Source organism: Danio rerio, chromosome 20, assembly GCF_049306965.1.
Source record: "Danio rerio strain Tuebingen ecotype United States chromosome 20, GRCz12tu, whole genome shotgun sequence".
Lineage (NCBI taxonomy): Eukaryota > Metazoa > Chordata > Actinopteri > Cypriniformes > Danionidae > Danio > Danio rerio.
Window position 1 is genome coordinate 21,368,791 of NC_133195.1, and position 20,643 is coordinate 21,389,433.

General features: G+C 36.4%; 1 protein-coding gene across 2 annotated transcripts in view; it reads right to left on the minus strand.

Annotated features, from left to right (window-relative positions):
* xkr6b (XK, Kell blood group complex subunit-related family, member 6b) overlaps window positions 1–4,868 on the minus strand; it is a 114,975-nt gene extending 110,107 nt beyond the window's left edge. Inside the window, exon 1 of one of the 2 annotated variants that reach the window (XM_073933237.1) lies at window positions 3,857–4,716. Coding sequence is in view for 1 of the 2 variants with exons in the window: in NM_001012257.2 (NP_001012257.2) it covers window positions 3,857–4,422 (566 nt within the window). In the remaining variant the exon portion in view is untranslated. 2 annotated transcript variants of the gene reach the window in all.
* Window positions 4,869–20,643: the final 15,775 nt, after the last annotated feature.

Genomic DNA, 20,643 nt, shown 5'->3' on the forward strand with positions numbered 1-20,643 from the left:
AAAAATCATCATTTAATTCTATTTTTGGCGCAGTCCCTTTATTAATCTGGGGTCGCCACAGTGGAATGAACCGCCATGCAATAATACAAGTACTGAAAAAGTACTGACAAGTATATGAAAACACCACAAATGCAGTGTCATGTATGAAACAGTAATTTTATCAGTTACTATGGATTAGATTTCTCAGTATGAATGTAAATATGAGCACCTTAGTCACAAAGGCTTAAAAGAAGGAAAAAGAGAAATCTTTGATGTTGACTTCTAACCCATTTCCACCGGCACTTGCTCTTACGCTGCTTAGCATTCTGTGGGCTTTTCCATTGTATCTGGTTTGTGCATTAATAGCACAATAAAGCAGAACCTCTTTTGTATTTCCAGAGGTGCTTGAGTCACATCTTCAAAAAGGCAGAAAGATATTTAAAGCGCCCAAAGATAAGGCTTTGTGAACAGCAAATATCCTTCATCAAGGCACCGAGCAAGACAACTTACAATACATTTCTTTTCCACTGTGTCTGAGTTCGCATACTTTCAGGTCTACATTCAAAGAAGATCTTAAAGGGGCTGTCCACCTCATGAAATTATATTATTGTGTTTCAAGAGTTCACACTTAGCTCATAATTTGTACATAGCTTGTTTGGCATGCTTTCCCGGGAGAGAGCCCTGAGCTCAAGGGATCCTCGAGCACAGGGCTACCCCCTTTCGCAGGGCGAGGGGAGATTGAGCTCATGTCGATCTTGAACTCCCCCGCTGCTGAGGCCAAGGCGAACTTTCTGAGAGTAAGACATTAGAAAAAGGTTTAGGCTTATTTTATCTATCATATAGAGCACATTTGGATGGTGGGAGGAAACCGGGGAACCCGGGGGAAATCCACGCAGACACGGGGAGAACATGCAAACTCCGCACAGAAATACCAGATGGCTCAGCAAGGACCCAACGCCATTGGTATTCTTGCCGACTGTGAGGCAACAGTGCTAGTCACTGGGCTACCGTGCCGCCCATTCAGGATAAAGGTGGAAGAAGGGGAGGAGGGGGGTTTCTTCCAGACAAGGATAGTTGTAGAAACGAAATGATGATATATATATATATATATATATATATATATATATATATATATATATATATATATATATATATATATATATATATATATATATATATATATATATATATATAGTGACTTGGGATCCTTTGATTGGAAGATCATAATTAGCTAATGTGGACCAGCTGGGTCAATCATGAGCACATGCTCCTCTCGAAATTAGTTTAAATTAAACTCCACAAAGTAACAAATTACAAATACTCAAATTACTGTAGTTGAGTAGTTTTTCCCTGAAATTGTAATTTACTAAGTAGTTTTAAAAATGTGTACTTTTACTTTCCCTTAAGTACAATTTAGTGCTGTATCTGTACTTTTACTCCGTTGCTGTCCTTTAACCTCCAGTCACTACTTTATTTTTTCTTGTCTATGGAGATTCGAAAAATCTGTCCTGTGATTCCTGTCCAATCAAAATCACACATATAAGGTAAATCGCCTCATAATGAACTACCTCAAGACATGGGCGATTTTAAACAAACTGTTAGGAAGCATTAATATTGTCCAAGAAGATGTCCAAAATCTTTACACACATTGACTCAGAGCCTGGTTTAGATGCATATCACTGATGAAAAGATGACAGATGTTTACTGTATGATGACCGAAACGGTTTTAAAGATCCTGCAGGCATAGGATGTTAGCATGATGTCAGATTGACGTTGTACCCTAACGTCATGGGATGTTGCATTTTGTTTGGAAATGAGAATTGGGTTGACATCAGAACTCAACATCAGGCCAACATCAATGTCCAACCTAAAACCAACCAAATATCAACGACAAATGATATTAGAGCTTGATATTTTGAGGACGTTACCACTATGACGTCTATCAGATGTTTGATTTTGGTTGCCGTACATGACGAATAAATATCAGTATTTGACGTCAATGTGATGTAGTTTAAGATGTTGGCTCGACATTGGATTGGTCACCTGACATCACAACCTAAATCTAACCTAATATTAACATCTTATGACATTGTGTGCCTGTTGGGCAATAACTAAATGCACTACAGAATGTAACGTTTACACCATTCTACAAAAAACATGTAAATGCATCAGCTTTATACAGCGTAATACTCACTACTCACTACTCTTGAGTACTTTTAAAAGCCCTACTTTTTAATCCTACTTTGAATAATATTTACAACAGATACTTTTACTCTACTTGCTCTACATTTTTAGGCCAGTAATGGTACTTTGATTTTTCAGTACTCTTTCCACCACTGGGTGTTACAAATAAGCCACACACTGTTGGACACCAATTAAACAGCAAAATATATATTTTTAATTTTGATTGTAATGATGAGAAATTTTTATAAAAAAAATTTTTTTAATAGAAAATATTTTAAAAAATAAATTTTATTGCTAATAATGCAAATAAATGCACTTTATAAAAATGTATAATAATGCAAATAAATCCAAATGGGTTTATCCAATAGATAAATAAACAAACACACTGTGCAATATGTAGAATAGAAAAAAAATATTAATATATATATAAGTACTGAGGAAATTGAGTAAACTGAATTTAAATTAATTTCGTGAAATTAGGTTTGTGTTATAACTAACCCTCTGTCTGTTAAACCTGCTGGTGCAGTAAGTTTTACTCTTGGCATTTTCAGCAATACTGCACAGAAACCATAGGTCTGGTGATCTAGTGAAAAAATGGTTTGTCTAACTCAATTACTTTGTTTATTATTTAGCCAAAACCAAAAAAAAAAAATGTTACTTTGTGCTCCGCTCTTCCCTATTCTTATATTTAAGAGTGTAAAAAAGGAAAGCATAAGTGGACAGCACTTTCAACTGGTAATCTACAACTGGTTGCATAGCAACCGCATAAAATCACCATCAGCAGACTGAATTACATGGGGTCATTTCAGATCATAGTGCAATGCAAACATTCATAGTTCACTTCATAAAAACATACAGCCTATATAAAATATCCACTTAATATCCAAGTGTATGCAGTGTTTCATTTTGTATGCATAAATTTAGGTTTTAATCCACACACGACTACGCATACCACATAAGATGCACCAAAACTGACGTCTCGTGACTGTATGAAAGATGAAAAGGAATTTCTTCTGCACACATACACACAGAGTGAGAGCGCGCGCGTGAGATGCTGTAGCACCTTTCAAGCGATGACATCATGACAATTGCGAGACTGATCACAGAGGGCTTCATCGTTTAGCAATAATCACACCGTAAAGCGCAGAAAGCACGAACACAAGCACGCATGAATAATGAATGGCATCGAAATCGAGCTAAATCGTCCGGCTAAACTGAACGCCTCCGCACAAACGGCCACTGCGTCTGTCTGCTGCAGCCAGGGAAACTGTCGCATCATTTCTAGTGGATCAGACATTAAGTACAATATGTCACGGACGGTGTTCTCCAAACTATCGAAAGCACACAGTGTACCGACCGGCTTTAAAGCGCACTGCACCTGCACGGGGTGATGATGAATCAGTGGGACGCGCTATTAAAGAGCGAAGGATCAAGGGACGCAAATCGTGTCGATGATATCGAGCGTAGGAAAGTAGGGATGTCGCTCCTGAGGGAGCCCGAGAAACCCGATGCCCGTCTCGCCAGTCTCGGAGAGTTGAGCAGCCGGGGAGGGTGAATGAATCCTCAGATGCACTCGGCTCAGAGCAGCTTCTTTCGCATACTGATGCATGATGCTCATTCACAGAAAACGCACATGTGTTGTGCTCGGCGCGGGTTATACCAGGTGAAACGAGCGCGCGGGACGCTTGCTTACCTCCACACTTGTCCCATCTGAAGGATGTGAATGAGCGTCTGCCAGACCCACACTGAGACGCGACAGCATCTGGCCCTGTTGTAGACCACTGCGCTCGTGGATCTCCGGGTGCTGCTGAGACCCTCCACGGAGCCCAAGCCGCCCCCCGTGTAATCCTGCACGAACCACCTGAAGCTCAGGATCTGGACCAGGACCGACGGCACCAGCACGAAGAACAGTGTTAGTCCGAACCAGAGGTAGTCCTGCTTGGCGTAGTAGTCGAGCGCGAGCCATAAGTCGGTGCCCACGTCCCAGAAGAAGACGAGCAGCGCGAGGACGATCCACAGGCAGTCCAACCAGAGGCGCTCCTCATGAGGGGGCCGCCTGACGTCTCTCCCCTTGTCCAGGAGGTAATGCAGACAGGCGCTCCGGCAGCCCCAGTAGCACGACGAGGTGTTGCAGCAGTGGCATATGTGGAAGGAGCTGCCCTGCCGCGGGTCGTCCTCGCAGCTCCCCACCGCCTCGTCCAGGTTGTGCAGCTGGGCGAAACCGGTGGCGACCCCCCGACCGTCGGATTTCGCTGCCATCTTGCTCTCCAAAGCGCACACCTCCGGTTTCCGAGGCTTGTGACGTCACTTCCCCGACACCTGTTTCTCCAGAGCACCCCTAATGAAGCAGCCATGGACTTTTGGGGTGTCGGTGACGCTGGAGAGCCAGAGCATCCTCCTCCTCCTCCTGTGGTCCCAAGATCGGTGGTACTCAAGTCAGTGATGATGCACTCCTGGAAGCGGGCGCTTGTCACCTGCGCATGGCGCTTGCAGTGTCCCCGCGCCGGGACTGTTCCCTGAGACACCCGTCGCCTCTGCCTGGATGTCTGGACTGAAGAGGAGAGACGCGGAGCCGTGGATGCCACCTAGTGCTCGATTCAACAGCCCGGGAATGAGAGATGCTGAATGATGTAATGCTGTAGTGAGCACGCCGCTCGTGCGCTCTTAACCCTTTCACGCATCTCATGCGGGATCACCAAAAACTGCCTTTTATTTATTTATTTATTTATTCTTAACAAATACAGAATTATACAGTACTATACACAAAAATACATGCCAGAGTGTGTGTGTGTGTGTGTGTGTGTGTGTGTGTGTGTGTGTGTGTGTGTGTGTGTGTGTGTATATATATATATATATATATATATATATATATATATATATATATATATATATATATATATATGTATGTATGTATGTATATATATATATATATATATATATATATATATATATATATATATATATATATATATATATATATATATATATAGTTCAGTAATTGAAAATCTTATATTTCTTAAGAATATTACAAGTTTTCTTTGCTTTTTTTAATTTGCAATTTCCTCCAAACTTGTGCAGCAGTCCTAGTCTCTTGAAGGAAATGAACAAAATTTGGCTTCGGTCCAGTCCAATATCGTTGATCCATATGAAACTTTCCCATAATAATACAAATAAGTTGTACTAAAAAGGTATTTTTTTACATGTATTAACATAATAAATGCAAATAACAAGTTTTTTTTTTTTTACTTGAATACAATATTTGTTTTCCTTCTTAGAACATTTTCCTCATCCACCAAGAAAATTCTTGTGTACATACAATCACAAAACACATGAACATTTTCAATGCAACACAAATCACAGGAATAATCAATATCCCAATTAAAACTCTAAAACCTCTTTAGCTGGATATATACCGTGTAATATTTTAAATGTAACTTCTTTTACTTTGTTATTTATAAAATATATTTCATAAGAACGTCAAGCTTTTTTCCAATGTATATTTATGAATACATTGGTCCACTTTAAATTATTATATATAACTGTATCGCCTGTTATAATATTTCTAATATATTTATTAGTATAACTTTGTTTAATAATATCAATATCTCCTAAAAATGGTTTTCTTTAACATATTTTCCTTCTAAATATTTATTTCCATACGCTCTTACAAAATGAAGAAGCTGTTGAGATGGCATCAAATACAATAGCATACTCTTTTGGAGTAACTGGAAAACCAAATTTATAATTCACTGTAAGATAATAAATGACCATTTAAATTTAGAAGTTGTCTAACTAATACAATATCACTTTCCTACCATTTTTGGAAGAAGAGAGATTTATTTTTATATTGAATATCTATTATTCCAAGTAATATACTTGTTTGGGGAAAAACTGTGCTTAAATACCAGCATCCAGGCCAATAAAGCTTGTTTGTGAAATTTAGCTAATTTCAAGTTTGTCAATTTTAAAATCCCAACTATAGAAATTCTATACCCCCCATCATGTCAAATATGGGTTTTGTAAAAGTATACAACATACTGTCCTTTTCTTTCATGAATTAAATTATTCAATAAATTTTGAATGTATTGTTTAAAGTTTCAAAACTTAACACAGATAACCCACCATTGCATTTTTGTTTACACATAATTTCATTTTTTAAATAGTGATGTCTATTTCTCCATAAAAAAAAGCTAGAGCTAAAGACACATATACAGATATTGATATCCCTTCTGCTTTGGACAGTAAAACCTTACCAAAACTGCCTCTCATCAGGTGGAAAAACACACTAACACGTACATGATGACGCGTTCTGATATAATCTGTGCCAAGATTTGAAAATGACTGTGTATTTGAGAATGTTGTATGTAAAGCAGGAACATACACTTCATCTTAATACTTAAATTTACAGAGGGATAATTTATGTGTAAAATTATTTTATTTTAATTGTTATTACAACATTTAGCATAATTTATTTAATTATTTAACATATAAATATTATATAAATCATTATTATGCAAGCATTTTATCCTTTAAAACGATCAATGGCTCTCCAGCAGTATTTACTCCTTAATTGTCTCAAAAAAAATCATGTCCATGCGTCAATTATAGCTGACATGTCTACAATTTACCAATGATTCTGAGTCATGTTCCCAGTTCTTGTTTATTTGCTCCTGTTTCCAACAACTAATGAGCGTCATCCTCATTTATATATGCGTTGGACACACATTAATCCACTAACAGAATGAACTGATCGCTGCGCAAACATGACGCGCGCGTCATGTTTACAGCCAGAAACGAGGCATCTGTCCTTGTGACAAACATCCCTCTCCGATGAAAACAAGAAAAGCTCACAACATTTGTAAACGTTACCGCCGCTCTCTAGATGGAAGAGGCAATAAAGGTAGAGTACATCTGCAAAATGAGGCGCGAGAAATATTGTTGTGACAAGAAAACTGTCCTTGCGTGAAGGCGCACGGCCTGGCCATGAGGCAATATTTATGCTCAGCTGCTATCTATCTATCTATCTATCTATCTATCTATCTATCTATCTATCTATCTATCTATCTATCTATCTATCTATCTATCTATCTATCTATCTATCATCTATCTATCTATCTATCTATCTATCTATCTATCTATCTATCTATCTATCTATCTATCTATCTATCTATCTATCTATCCATCCATCCATCCATCCATCCATCCATCCATCCATCCATCCATCCATCCATCCATCTCTGTCTGTCTGTCTGTCTGTCTGTCTGTCTAAGTCATATGTGGCCTTCACAGGAAATAATAAACAAATTTCCAATGTCTCAATCTCAATACAAGGAAAGGGTTAACCAACATTTCATGATCAACAAGTTTTTTTTAAAATGTATTAGTCACTCAGCAACAAAATGTTGTTCAGAAATTGTTTTATAAGGCTGTTGCTAAAATGTATTCTAAGCCATTTGGGCTATATTGCAATCTTATTAAACCTATTTCATATCAGTTTTTACATTTTATTTGTAATTTTAGTTACTATCTGATGCACTTGGGTAATAAAACATCCACAAACTTTGACTTCCATCAAATGCACCAAAATCCATTTACAGGAATACAATAGCCGTTTGATTATAGGCTCTTACTCATTTAACTCTCACGTTTCTCACCAATTTTTGGGAGTGAAAACTTTCGCCCTGGTAGAGCCGATCCAGGTTTTTTTGGTCAACTCAAAGTATTAGCTAGGTATGTGATCTGTATGATGAAGGACACTTTATGTCCTTTGAATAAATGAAGAAAAATGTAGAATTGCAAAAAAAAGCATTTTTTTTCAAGTATTTGCAATTGTGTAGTTTTATTAAGTTAAGAAAAGGTCACCATTTGGCCTCTTTCCATTTGGAAAATATAACAGGTAACTGTTTAAAAGGTTGAGGTCAAGTGTTTGTTTTATATAAACAGTTGGTGGACAAATCAAAAGTCATTTAATGACAGATTTCAAGCTTGGCAGTCTGACCTGCAGGCTGATATAACTGAGAAAGAGTGGCAAGAAGATTGTCTAAAAGCCCATACTTAGACAACAAGCACTCATTTTAGATTGCTTCAATATAAATGGCTGAGTAGACAGTATATATATCCAGTTAAGTTGCATCATTTCAACCCAAATATCCCTGATTCATGCCATAAATGTAAACAAGAGAAGGGAACTTTATTTCATTGTATGTTAGAGTGTTCTAAAGTCAGTTGTTTTGGGGTTAGAATACTCATTCATTCATTTTCTTGTCGGCTTAGTCCCTTATTAATCCAGGGTCACCACAGCAGAATGAACCGCCAACATATCCAGCAAGTTTTTACGCAGCGGATGCCCTTCCAGCCACAACCCATCTCTGGGAAACGTCCACACACACACTCATACACTCTGGACAATTTAGCCTACCCAGTTCACCTGTACCGCATGTCTTTAGACTGTGGGGGAAACCGGAGCACCCGGAGGAAACCCACGCAAAGGCAGGGAGAACATGCCAACACCAACTGAGCCGAGGTTTGACCCAGCGACCTTCTTGCTGTGAGGTGACAGCACTACCTACTGCACCACTGCCTCGCCCTGGTTAGAATACTGAATATTGTAAGTCAAATGATTGGTAATTCCTCTTGATCCCAGCTAGCATATATTGCATATTTGTCCATTGAACTTGAATATGACCTAACATGAAAGATTCTGTTAATTTTATGTTTGCTGGAAGCTAAACATGTAATTGTGTGGTTTTGGAAAAAAGAAGACTCAGTGTATCAGTGTAGACTGGTGTATCTCATAAAGAGAATGACCTCCTGCCTTGCCTTAGAAAAATAAAATATATTATGGTCTAAATATATAAAAATTTATTTTGATTTATTTGGAAAATATTCTGACTTTTTGGACAATCTAGATGGTGACCCTTTTTTGAACTGATGGACATTGAAAGTATGTAGATTAGACAAATATTTTATTGTTATATTATTTAATATGAGTATTGTTATTTATTTATTTTTTCTTTAATGTCAAAAATCATAACTATTTATTGAAGACAAATGAATAATTCAATTCACAGAATTCTGTTATCCGCAATGCAATGCAAAAGTTACATTAGGGAGAAGCGCAACCGTTTTCTTTTTCTGACTTCAACTTGTATAGGCAGCTGATATTAACAGGTGGAGTTTAGTGAAATTCAATGATTGTCGATCATTGTCCAGTCCTACATTGGCCGCACCCCAGACATCAGTCCTCTTTTTCTATTAATTTTCAGCACAACATTAATAGCATACGACTGTCTGTGTTCTGTGCTCGGTGTTCAGTTTTAACACCTTTTTTTCAGACAGGAAGTTTCTGCAGAGCTGAATTAAATTTTGGACCAGCATTTCTCTACTGCAAAAATGCTAATTAGTAGGCACAGCATCCCACACACAACAGTGGAAGTTCAGTTTATATATGACCCTTACATGACCAATACAAATAATTGTTTGTTGAAAATAAAAAGAGACAAAAATAATTTAAAAATATATATTCCTTTTTCCTAACATAAGTTATTTTATTTATTTATTTATTTATTTATTTATTTTATTATTAATATTTTTTTGGCTAAACTGAAAAATGATACTTTTGTCAATTTGTATGACAATGTTTAAAATAAAAATTGATGTTTTGCGGTAAGCAGATGGAGTTAAATTTAGATGTTTTTATACAGATGGTTTAAAGGTGGCATGAATGCATTTACATTAAGTGTTTTAAATCAATTTAAATATATAAATAAGATATTTTTTTGACAGTTTTTTCCAATTGTTTACACACAATTACTTGTACTTTAGACACAGTGACTACAACATGTAACAAATGCACCAACCCCCTAAATCAATTCTGCTAAACTACAAGCACAATTCCTGCTTTACACTCAAATTGCAGGTTTAAAACACACTTTTTTCAAAACACTACACACAATTCTCTGCATTTTGCACAATTTTCATGCAGAAAATCTTTTGTTTTCACAAGGAACACACTGTCATTCAAAATTGTAAAGTCAGTTGCCTTACTTTACATACTAACTCATCACATGAGTAAACACCTGTCACACAGAATTGCAATTTAGAAATCAGAGCTCATCTGGTTCACAACTAGTTCACTTCCCGCTCATGTTTTTTAGTATTTCATCTCCCCCTCCATATTTTCCATTCCTCAAATCTATTGAGGATTTTTTTTCTGCCTGGAGATGAGTGTATGACCAAAATCCACACACCCGTGTACCCCTTCTCCGAGCTATAGCAGTTGATGCTTTTCGTGGCTGTATTCGCCATGCAAGGTGACATTTCCCCCACTGCTTGGCCAGACCCAAAAAAAAAGAGGATGGAGTATAGCTGTTTTTATTTATTTATTTCATTTATTTCATTTTTTACTGTGACTGTATTCAGTAAATACTTCTGTGGATGGTATGTAGACCACGATATCTGCAACTTTGTGTTGGTTGGGATGAACACTGTGTACACTATTTGTGGGAAAAAAACAGTAAAACATATTTGGCGTTTGTTTGTTTTGTGTAAAAAACAATACTCTGAAATATTTTACAATGCACTTCTGTAGGCCTACTGTCTGTAGTAAAGTATAACACTAAACAAAAAAAGGCTTACAGAAATTCATAATAATGAGTGGAGAAGAAGTGGCCATAGTGTTTTACATTCAGCACATCAGTGTTCAAATGATCTTATGAATATCTATTTATGTGATGGCTTGTGTGTGTCATTTGAAAACAAAATACCATTTTGAGAAGAAATCACACTGTTTTGAACGTAGAGTTTCATTTTGCAGAAGAATTGAAGAGTTTTGCCCAATGTGTGTGTGTGTGTTTTGTGATTTGTGTGTAGAGTTCTGACAATATGAGACCTGCTTTCAGTAAATGTGTGTAAACAATTGGAAAAAAACTGTAATCATTTTTGGAAAATAGCTGTTTCTTTATAATATAAAAGCAAATAGCCAATTGGTGTCGACATGTAACTTTATTACAGTTTTTTGGTGCATTTCTCACAACACTATACATTTGCACAACAGTTAATGCATTTCTCAAAACAATTGGTCATTTGTGCACATCATAGTAGCAGTTTCTCATTCCTTCCAACAAATTGCAAATGCTTTTGGACATACATCAATTGCTTTAATACAACTCTCCGCTGTTTTCTAACATTATTATTAGCTTATGTCATGTCAGTCAAAATAAACTAAACTTGTCAATGCTGAATGATCCATATAAAACTAATAGTCCTCATGTCATTACTGGAGTAATTACATACAAAAATGTTGAATAGTTGTCAAAATCTGTCAAGCTAATTTTATGAAACATTTTAAATATTTTATTTTCCTGAAAATGTCTTCTAAAATGAACAATTTCATGAATGATTTACAGACCTATGTGTGTTGTAGGTTCAGTTCCAACATGTCCTGCAATATTGTATACAATTGTACACAGCTCTACCCAAAGGAAGTTTATGTTTGTTGTAAATAAGGGTGTGTTTATTATTTTGCACAATGCTGTGAACAAATTAGAATTGTAAAGAGCAAATGCAGTAAAAATGTGAAACATACATATTCAGTGTCTTGTACTTAGATGCCTCACTAAATGCAGAGATGTCTAAGTTTACCTTAGTTTTCAAAGGTCTGTGCAAATAGTATATACTTTAGTGCTGTCTTGAGCATTTTCAGCAAGTGTCACCAAAATCTTTTTTTGCATTGGAAAAAATGTACAGAGTAAACTGTCATAATGAAAACATGACAAAGCCTTCCCTAGTAGCAAAGAATTCTGGCCCAGATTTGGCAAAAAGCTGGCACAGCAGGCATTCATCCGGCACTGGCATACATCATGTGGGCCAAACATGGCCCGGGTTTGGCAGAGGTGGCACCGTTTTTAAGGCGGCACACAAGATTTGGGCCAGATGAAAAACGTAGTATTTCCCCCAGACTTAAAAATTTGATAAGTGGGCCATGTGAGTTTGGCCAGTCTTGACCCACATTTAAAATACACTAAAATCATTTTTGAGTAAAGAAAAAAATTCTATCAATCAGTTCACTTTGAGAAAAAGTGTGCCCATAGTGTGCCTAAAGCGCATCACTCCATGGGTTTATCAATTTCATTGCAATCGTGACACACCAACCTATCTGGCCCAGTTCAGGCCCAGTTATAAGTTATTAACTTGGCTGAGACTTGGCCCAGATATGGTCTGTGTTTGGCCCTTGTCTGGAAGCCAGATTTGGTCCAGTCATGTACCGTAATTCACTGCGGCATGTGGGCCAAGCAAAACCTGATTGTGTGGGCCAGAGCTGGGCCAGAGAAATATTGCTATGTGGGTTTTGACTGTCTTGTTCATAAACAATAGTGTCAGGACTTTTAATCTTGATGACACATTCATGAATACTTGCTTTTGAGGAATAAGCTTTCCATTTTGAGCAAGTGACACGCTTTTGCATGTTATTAACTAGGTTTTGCAGTTCGTACTAATTGTTTTGAGGAATGCATTTACTCTTGTGTAAATGTAAATAGTGTTGTGAAAAATGCACCAAAGCCACTGAGAAAAACTGCAATCAAATAAATGATAAAAATGGCTTTCCTTAATTATATGCCTCTGTTAAAATTTACCCACATTTGTAAGTTGGTGGTTTGGCAGGTGTCCTGCTCAACACCTAACATCAGCTACAAGTCAACTTAAAAACAGCAAGAGTAAATGACAGAGAAAGAAAAAAAACTTAAGTTCTTGGCAAAGCCTTGATGTTCTTATCCTAATGTAAAATCTTACCATATAACACTTGAGCCCTGATTACAAAATGAAGTGTCTGCCAGCAACGCAATGTAGTACTTTTGTCCAAAGTCACGGCCAGGAATCCGTCTCACCCTCCCAAAAGCCAACGTAAATCCTCAACACCTGCGGAAGCACCGGGGAAGCATTAGCAGGATTAAGACAGTGGCACTGTTACATTAATAAGATGATCTCACCATCCCGCTGCTGCCAAAAGGCTTAGATCGTAACATAAGGCGCAGTATGGCTATTTTAACATTTAAACTGCTAGCAGCTATTTTCATGTTACTACACTGTAAAACCCCAAAAGTTGGGGTAACTCAAACCGAAAACTGATTGAAATGAGCAGAATTAACTTCTAGTAAATTTTGAGTAAACTACACTTATTTCATTTTATAAAGTTGACTGTTGGGTTTTACAGTGTAGTACTTGTTTTCTCATTTAAGTGGCCTACTAGCACTTAAGTACCAGGGCTTACACTAGTTCATGTCACTAATCCCAGCAGACACACATCATCATAAGCCATTAACATTAGGTTAGATTTAGGTCTCCAGTGTCTAAAGACGTTATTTTGACATCAAATACTGGCGTGAAATGATGTTGATATTTGGTTGATTTTAGGTTGTGTTGGAAAGTGACCAAAATCCAACGTCAAGTCAACATCTTAAACCAATGTCATATTGACGTCAAATACTAATATTTATTCATCAGGTTTGGCAACCAAAATCCAACATGACATCAAAGTCTACACAACGCCAAGCTGTAACCTCATTAGACATGGATATTTGGTTGATTTTAGGTTGTGTTGGAAAGTAACCAAAATGTAACGTTGTAATGGACATTGACGTTATGTTCTGATGTCAACCCGATTTTGTTTTCCAAACAAAAATGCAACACCCCTTGACGTTGGGGTACAACATCAATCTGACGCCATGTTGATATCATGTGCCTGCAGGGATGAAATCACTAAATAGTCTTAAACAATAACTAAATGCACTACAGAATGTTACGTTTACACACACATGCACAAATTGCATATACATGCATCAGCATTTCACAGCTTAAAGCTGCAGTCACACTGGGCTTTTCCTCCCATAGACTGACCGTAAACGCAGGGTCATGAGTCAGGTTTTGCAGGTTGCTGCGGTACAAAATTCAAGCTTGTTGAACTCTGACCTGCGAAATCGTATCACTTGACTGCATGAGACCAATCTAGGATCAAAACATGACCTCTCTGGACAAAAATTTAAAATCGCTCATTTTTTTTAATGTCTAATAATCTTGTTTAATCCCACCACTTTTCGCACAGCCGTAAGACAGAATATCTTACACACAAACTCTAGTGTGACCGCAGCTTAATACTGTCACATACCTGGCTCGTTCCTGCTCACCCAATCAACGTTCTCCCTTACATACCACCTCCATCCAATCCCGTGAACCTTCACCTTAACGACTTGCACCTGTTCCTCATTGCCCATGAACATTATAAAGATGCACCTTCTTGTTTCACTCATCGGCTGGTATTGAAATCCAGGCCTGGATTGGCCAATCGGGAGGACCGGAAGAGTTTCCGGTGGGCCGGTCCGTTTTTCGGCCGCGAGGGCCGGTGTTTCTATAGCTGCTTGCACTCTCAGCAGTCCCACTTTTTTTCATTTATTTATTTGACCATAGCCTCAATCTTTTTATTCATCATTTTGCCGCAGCTCCGCTCTTCTTATTTATTGTCTCACAGCCCCATGAGCAAAAAGCAGCCTGCAGGGTAATGATGATGTAACTATCATTCCGGCCACATGAGTGTAATAGCGCCATTGTGGTCCAGTGGTCAGCACATTGTGTTACGACGTCATCGGCCCGTCTTTGATCCTCACTTGAGTAAATTTTTTTTTTTTTCATTTTTATTGTTCAGACATATACAACTGTAAGGTTGTTGAACATTTGAAGTTCTAAAGCAGCTGTTTTCTTGAAAAAGACTTGATAGTGTAATTAGAAACTGAATTGGAAATGACCTTATTTTAATAGTCAGTCGTGAACTGAGATGGGCTGGTCTAATGCTTGAAACTCCAGGGCTGAAAAGGAGTCCCACTCTGGCCCTGTTGAAGTCAGATAATTTTCTTCACCTTTGCTCCTTCATCTTCTCACCTTCTTCCATGGATGTTCCTTATGAGTCTTCGAGTCCTTCAAACTGATCAAGGGAAGTGATCAAGGGATCATTCTTATCTTGATATTTACTAGAAGATCTGCTATCACTCTGATGAACTGTTTATTTGTATACTCATCTACGGATGATCTTTATCTGCTTACTGATCCTTCTCACCGATCTAGTGGAGAGCTTACACTTGTGTAGAATTCACCAGTAGATTCACTAGATAAACTGAACATTTGAGTATTCACCTGCAGTGTTGAATGACAACAAACACCCTATGAGATCAAATTCTTACACTTGTGCTGTGTTTACCAGAAGATCCACTACCAACTTGATGAACTGTGTATCTGTACACTCTCCTACTGTGTGTACAGCGAGCGAACTTCTAGTGAGATTGAATGCTACACTATTGATACTCTCATTGCTGTGTATGAAGATCAATCCAGCATATACATCAACCCTTTGACTTCCCTTTGTGATTAGTGACTTTGTTTTGAATAAAACTTTTGAAAAGTAACTACCTCTGTTTTGTCTACCAGCGTGACAAATACTCACTATTCGCTACTCTTGAGTACTTTTGAAAGGGCTACTTTTTACACATTGAGTACAATTTACAACAGATACATTTACTGTAATTGCTCTATATTTTGGCCAAGTAATGATACTTTTACTTGAGTATTTTTCAGTACTCTATCCACCACTGCTTAAAAGTGACAAGTTGACTTTACTTTAAAAAGTGAGTAAACCCATTGTAACTTTGAACTTAAGTTGACTTAACCTAATTTTTATGCACATACTGTTGCTTATACTTAATCGTTTTAAGTAAAAAATGAAAAGCTGATATCTCAATGACAGTTCGTCACCTTGGAATTATAAGGTTCTTTCTGCGTTCTGAATGATTTTGAGATAATGAGCTTCAAAGTTTTTGCATTCCATAGCAATAAGGAATGTGTGTAACATTTGTCTTTTTAAATAAAAGGCCTTAAATGTAAACAACCTATAAAAACATTCCATAATGTAAAGAAGTTGTCATTTAATAAGAATTTGTCTAACTCCATTTTGACAAATGTCAGATAGAACCTTATAATTCTAAGGTGACGAGTTGCCTATAGATGTCAATGACAAAAATGAAGAGGTTTGTTGCTTCTAATAAAAGATTAGTCACTATTTACTACTGGAATAAACATTAGTGTCTCAAAAAAAGTAGTAGTATTGAATAAAAGAATCTAGTGTCTAATGCCCATAGTCACTTTGAGTTGGCCCACCATCCTTTTAAGAAGAGAGGAAGAATGGGGATGTTTCAAGATTGTCAAATCAAATTTAATGTAACTCCTTGTTTGTTTAAAGCTAATTGAAATTAAATGTTCAGTTAAATGGCATTAATTAATCAGATTTTGTTTAAAGGGCACCTAGGCTATCCCTTTTTTCAGATTTAATATAAGTCTTTTGCGTCTCTAGAATGTGTATATAAAGTTTCAGATCAAAATACCCATCAGATTTTTCATTATACCTTTTACAAGATGTTGTTTTATACTGATTTCCAGCAGGGGGTGGTTTTGTCGTACTGCGCCTTTAAGCCGATTCTTTCCCGCCCACTGTTTCTACATGCCTCCTCCCTCAGCTGCGTCAGACAACAGACAGACTTAAAGGAAGAAGGTCTCACGTAGCGTTTGTGAGATACTACAGTAAGAACTAACCTTTACTAATCAGTATTGTGAAGTTGCATTGATGAGTCACACACAATATTGTTACAAAGTTAACGCGCACACACACACACACACACACACACACACACACACCGCAGATGATACACACACACACACACGCAGGCAGGCAGACAGACAGATCACACTTAGCCTAGTTAAGGCTAACCTCAAGTGTGGATATCTGTTATGTTATTGTACAAAATAAACCTGATTTAACTTCCACAAACCGGGATTGAAGCGTCTTCTTTTATAATTGTTCTGACACGCGGCTGTGCTGATGAAGTAAAGCTGAAGTAAAACGCTGTAATTAATTACACACATACTCTGTTTTAAAACACTTTAAACATGTGAAACTTACTCTTAATCACATTTGATGATGATTGCTGATCCTAGCGAACAGAACAGAGCTTTTATTCCCGGTTGCTTTGCGTATGTCTGCCTGGTCTTGTTGACATATACACGTGACTACCGGAACATGTTAATGCGCGCAGCTGTTAATCAATTCGGTGGGCGGGGGGATCGCACACCTACGTAATGGTGCGATCGATTTGAAAGCAGCTCCAATTGGCCGACCCTTTTTTTTTGTAGTTAAATTAAAAAAAAAAGGACTGGGTGTGTTCATATCACCCCAGTATGACGGTCTATACACTATACCAACACACAGATCTGTCCAAGCAGCTTGAAAAGTAGATTTTTTACCATAGGTGTCCTTTAAATATACATGTCACCAGGAAATGCAGAGACTTTGAGCAAATCAAGTCAAAGGCTGATTCTGCTTTACTACAGTAGAGTATTGAGCATGGAACTGCACTGTGTTATAAGTATCATCGTTTATGTTTTCATTGCAATGTTACAACTTAAAAAGTTATACTGTATTAACGAATACAATTTAAACAAATCTTTTTTTAGTTGTTTGTAAATATTATGAAATAAATTAGGAAATTACCACTGGCAACTTTAATGTAATATAGTTTGCTATATTTACCTTCGGCCCATAACTCATAATGATAGATGGTTTTTGACCCTTCATACGAAAACCTTTGGGCACCACTGGTCTAATGAATAATAAAATAAATAAATAGCACCTATTAACAAGAAGCAATAGCCATTGTATAAAAAATTCATGTGTTTTTAGAAACTAAAGCTAGTATCTAAATAGGTACTGGCCACATGAAAAAAGATACTGTATTATTGTTTATAGACTGAATGTTAAAATGGCTTGCCATAAGAGTTGTGTCATCTAAGGAGAGCCGTAATAAAACTATAAATACTGTAATGCTGCTGTATCTTTTTCTTTTTTGTTGATTAAAGTAAAAAGTTATGCAAGATAATGACATCCTTTGCCAGCTTTTTTCTTCTGGTTTTACTTGCAATGCTCATTTGGTGTGATCTATTTGACAGTGAGATTTTGAGAGAAAGCATGTTCTGCTCTCTTGTCTCACATCCATGAAGTGTTACGGCAAGTATAAATGTTTGGAAATCCTTTATAAATGCCTTGACTCTGAATGTGCCCAGTGCTGCAGGTCTGATGTGAAGTTCTTCAATTAGAGCGAATCGTCAGTGGCTCTCCAGGGTTTCACAGCCGTGGAAACTTCACAGAAACGTTTGATGAGAGCCATACATTACTAGTAACAAGCACTTCTCAGCTACTAATGTAAGAAGGCAATGTATCAAAGAGGCCTGAAGCAAAGGAAAATTAGTGTCAAATGAGATTCTGACAGTAATTTCTTATCCTATATGCCTAATGTCTAAAGGTTTTTGCATTCCTTTGCAGTAAGATTATGTTCAGACTGACATGATGTGCTTAATATTATTACGCAGTACTGGAATAAGTTTCATCAGGCATTTTATTTTATTTGTGAATAACTTTTAGTTTATTTGAATTTTTACAGTAACTCATTTTGAAATTATTGCACAGATTTTTTTATTAAATGCAAAATACTAACATATTATAATCCGGGGCGGACTCGACCAATAAGGAAGGTAAGCAGCTGCTTAGGGCCCCTTGGAATTAGGGAATCCTGACCAATGACAAGAAGCCTATATTAATCATTTAGCTTTTTTTATACATTTTCTATTTTATGTAGTAAAATCAGTCTATAACTGTTAAGATTTTAACGTTATTACTTCTATTCAAAACCGGGGGCCCCTATGAAAGATGGAATAATGAATAATGGTTCCCTCCGTACTGCACACGTGTGAGTTGTGAGTGGTTCAGAGACACTGCCAGTCTGCCAGCAATCATCAGTTGAGCTGAGGAAGAGGCAGGTAGAGTGTGCAAGATGGAGAATTTTAAGAAAATTTGGGGGAAAAAATAGAAATAAGACAAACAATGAAATGCAGCTATACCTCCGTGATCCTGCTTTCTGGCCGAAACACCTGTCAGATGATAAGCGTTGGCTAATCTAATCTACAGAGAAAAAATATCTTTAGAGAAAGAGAATGTTCTGAGTTTCATTTTTGATTGTAATATGATTTGAATTTGACAGTAACTCATTTAGAAATTATTGCACAATTTGTATTTTTATTCAATGAAAGATACTAAAATATTAACAAAGTTTAAGAAAAAGAATTTTATTTTTTCATTCATTCATTTTCTTTTCGGCTTAGTTTTTATTATTAATCAGGGTTCGGCACAGCAGAATGAACCGCCAACTTATGTTTTATGCAGTGGATGCCCTTCCCTCTGCAACTCATCACTGGGAAACACCCATACACTCTCATTTACACACATACACTATGGCCAATTTAGCCTACCAATTCACCTGTAGCACATATCTTCGGACTGTGGGGGAAACCGGAGCACCCAAGAAACCCACGCAAACATGAGTACTGTGTACTGTGTACATGCAAACTCAACACAGAAATGCCAACTGACCTAGCCGAGGCTTGAACCACCGACCTTCTTGCTGTGACCCGGCCAAAGCTCATGAATGATTGACTATGCTGTTTTCAAACCTACAACCTCAAGGTTAGTAATGCAATGCTTAACACATTGAGCTAGATTATCAGGCATTTTATTTTATTTTGTTTTAGTTTGGAATAACTTTTCATTTATTTAGACCTTTACAGTAACTTATTTAGAAATTATTGCAAAATTTGTATTTTTATTAAATGAAAAATTCTAAAATATAATAAAGTTTGAGAAAAATATAATTTTATTTTCATTTATTTTATAATGATTTTTGCTGTGACTCGTTTAGAAATTTTTACACAATTTTGTATTTGTATTTGTAAGTTTTATTAAACATGCTAGATTATTATAATAAAGTTTGAGAATTTATTTTTATTAATTTTATTTTGTTGTAACTTGTACAGTAACTCATTTTGAAATTATTGCAATTTGTATTTTTTTATTAAATGCAAAATACTAACATATTATAAGAAAGTTTGAAAAACAGTATATTTTAATTTGACAGTATCTCAATTTAGAAATTATTGCACAATTTAAAATTTTTATTAAGTGAAAGATACTAAAACGTAATAAAGTTTGACAACAAATGTTTTATTTTTATTCATTTTTACAGGAACTCATTTAGAAATGATTGCACAGATTGTATTCTACTAAATACAAACACTAAAATATTATGATACATTTTGAGAAATAGTATTTTATTTAAATTTATTTTGGAATAACTTTTAATTTAATTAGAATATTACAGGAATGTATTTAGAAATTTGCACATTTTGTATTTGATAATAAATTAAGGATGCTAAATAATTATAATAAAGTTAGAGAATTTTTTTGTATGTATTTTATTTTGTTATAATTTTTACAGTAACTCATTTTGAAATTATTGCACATATTGTGTTTTTATTAAATGCAAACACTTAAATATT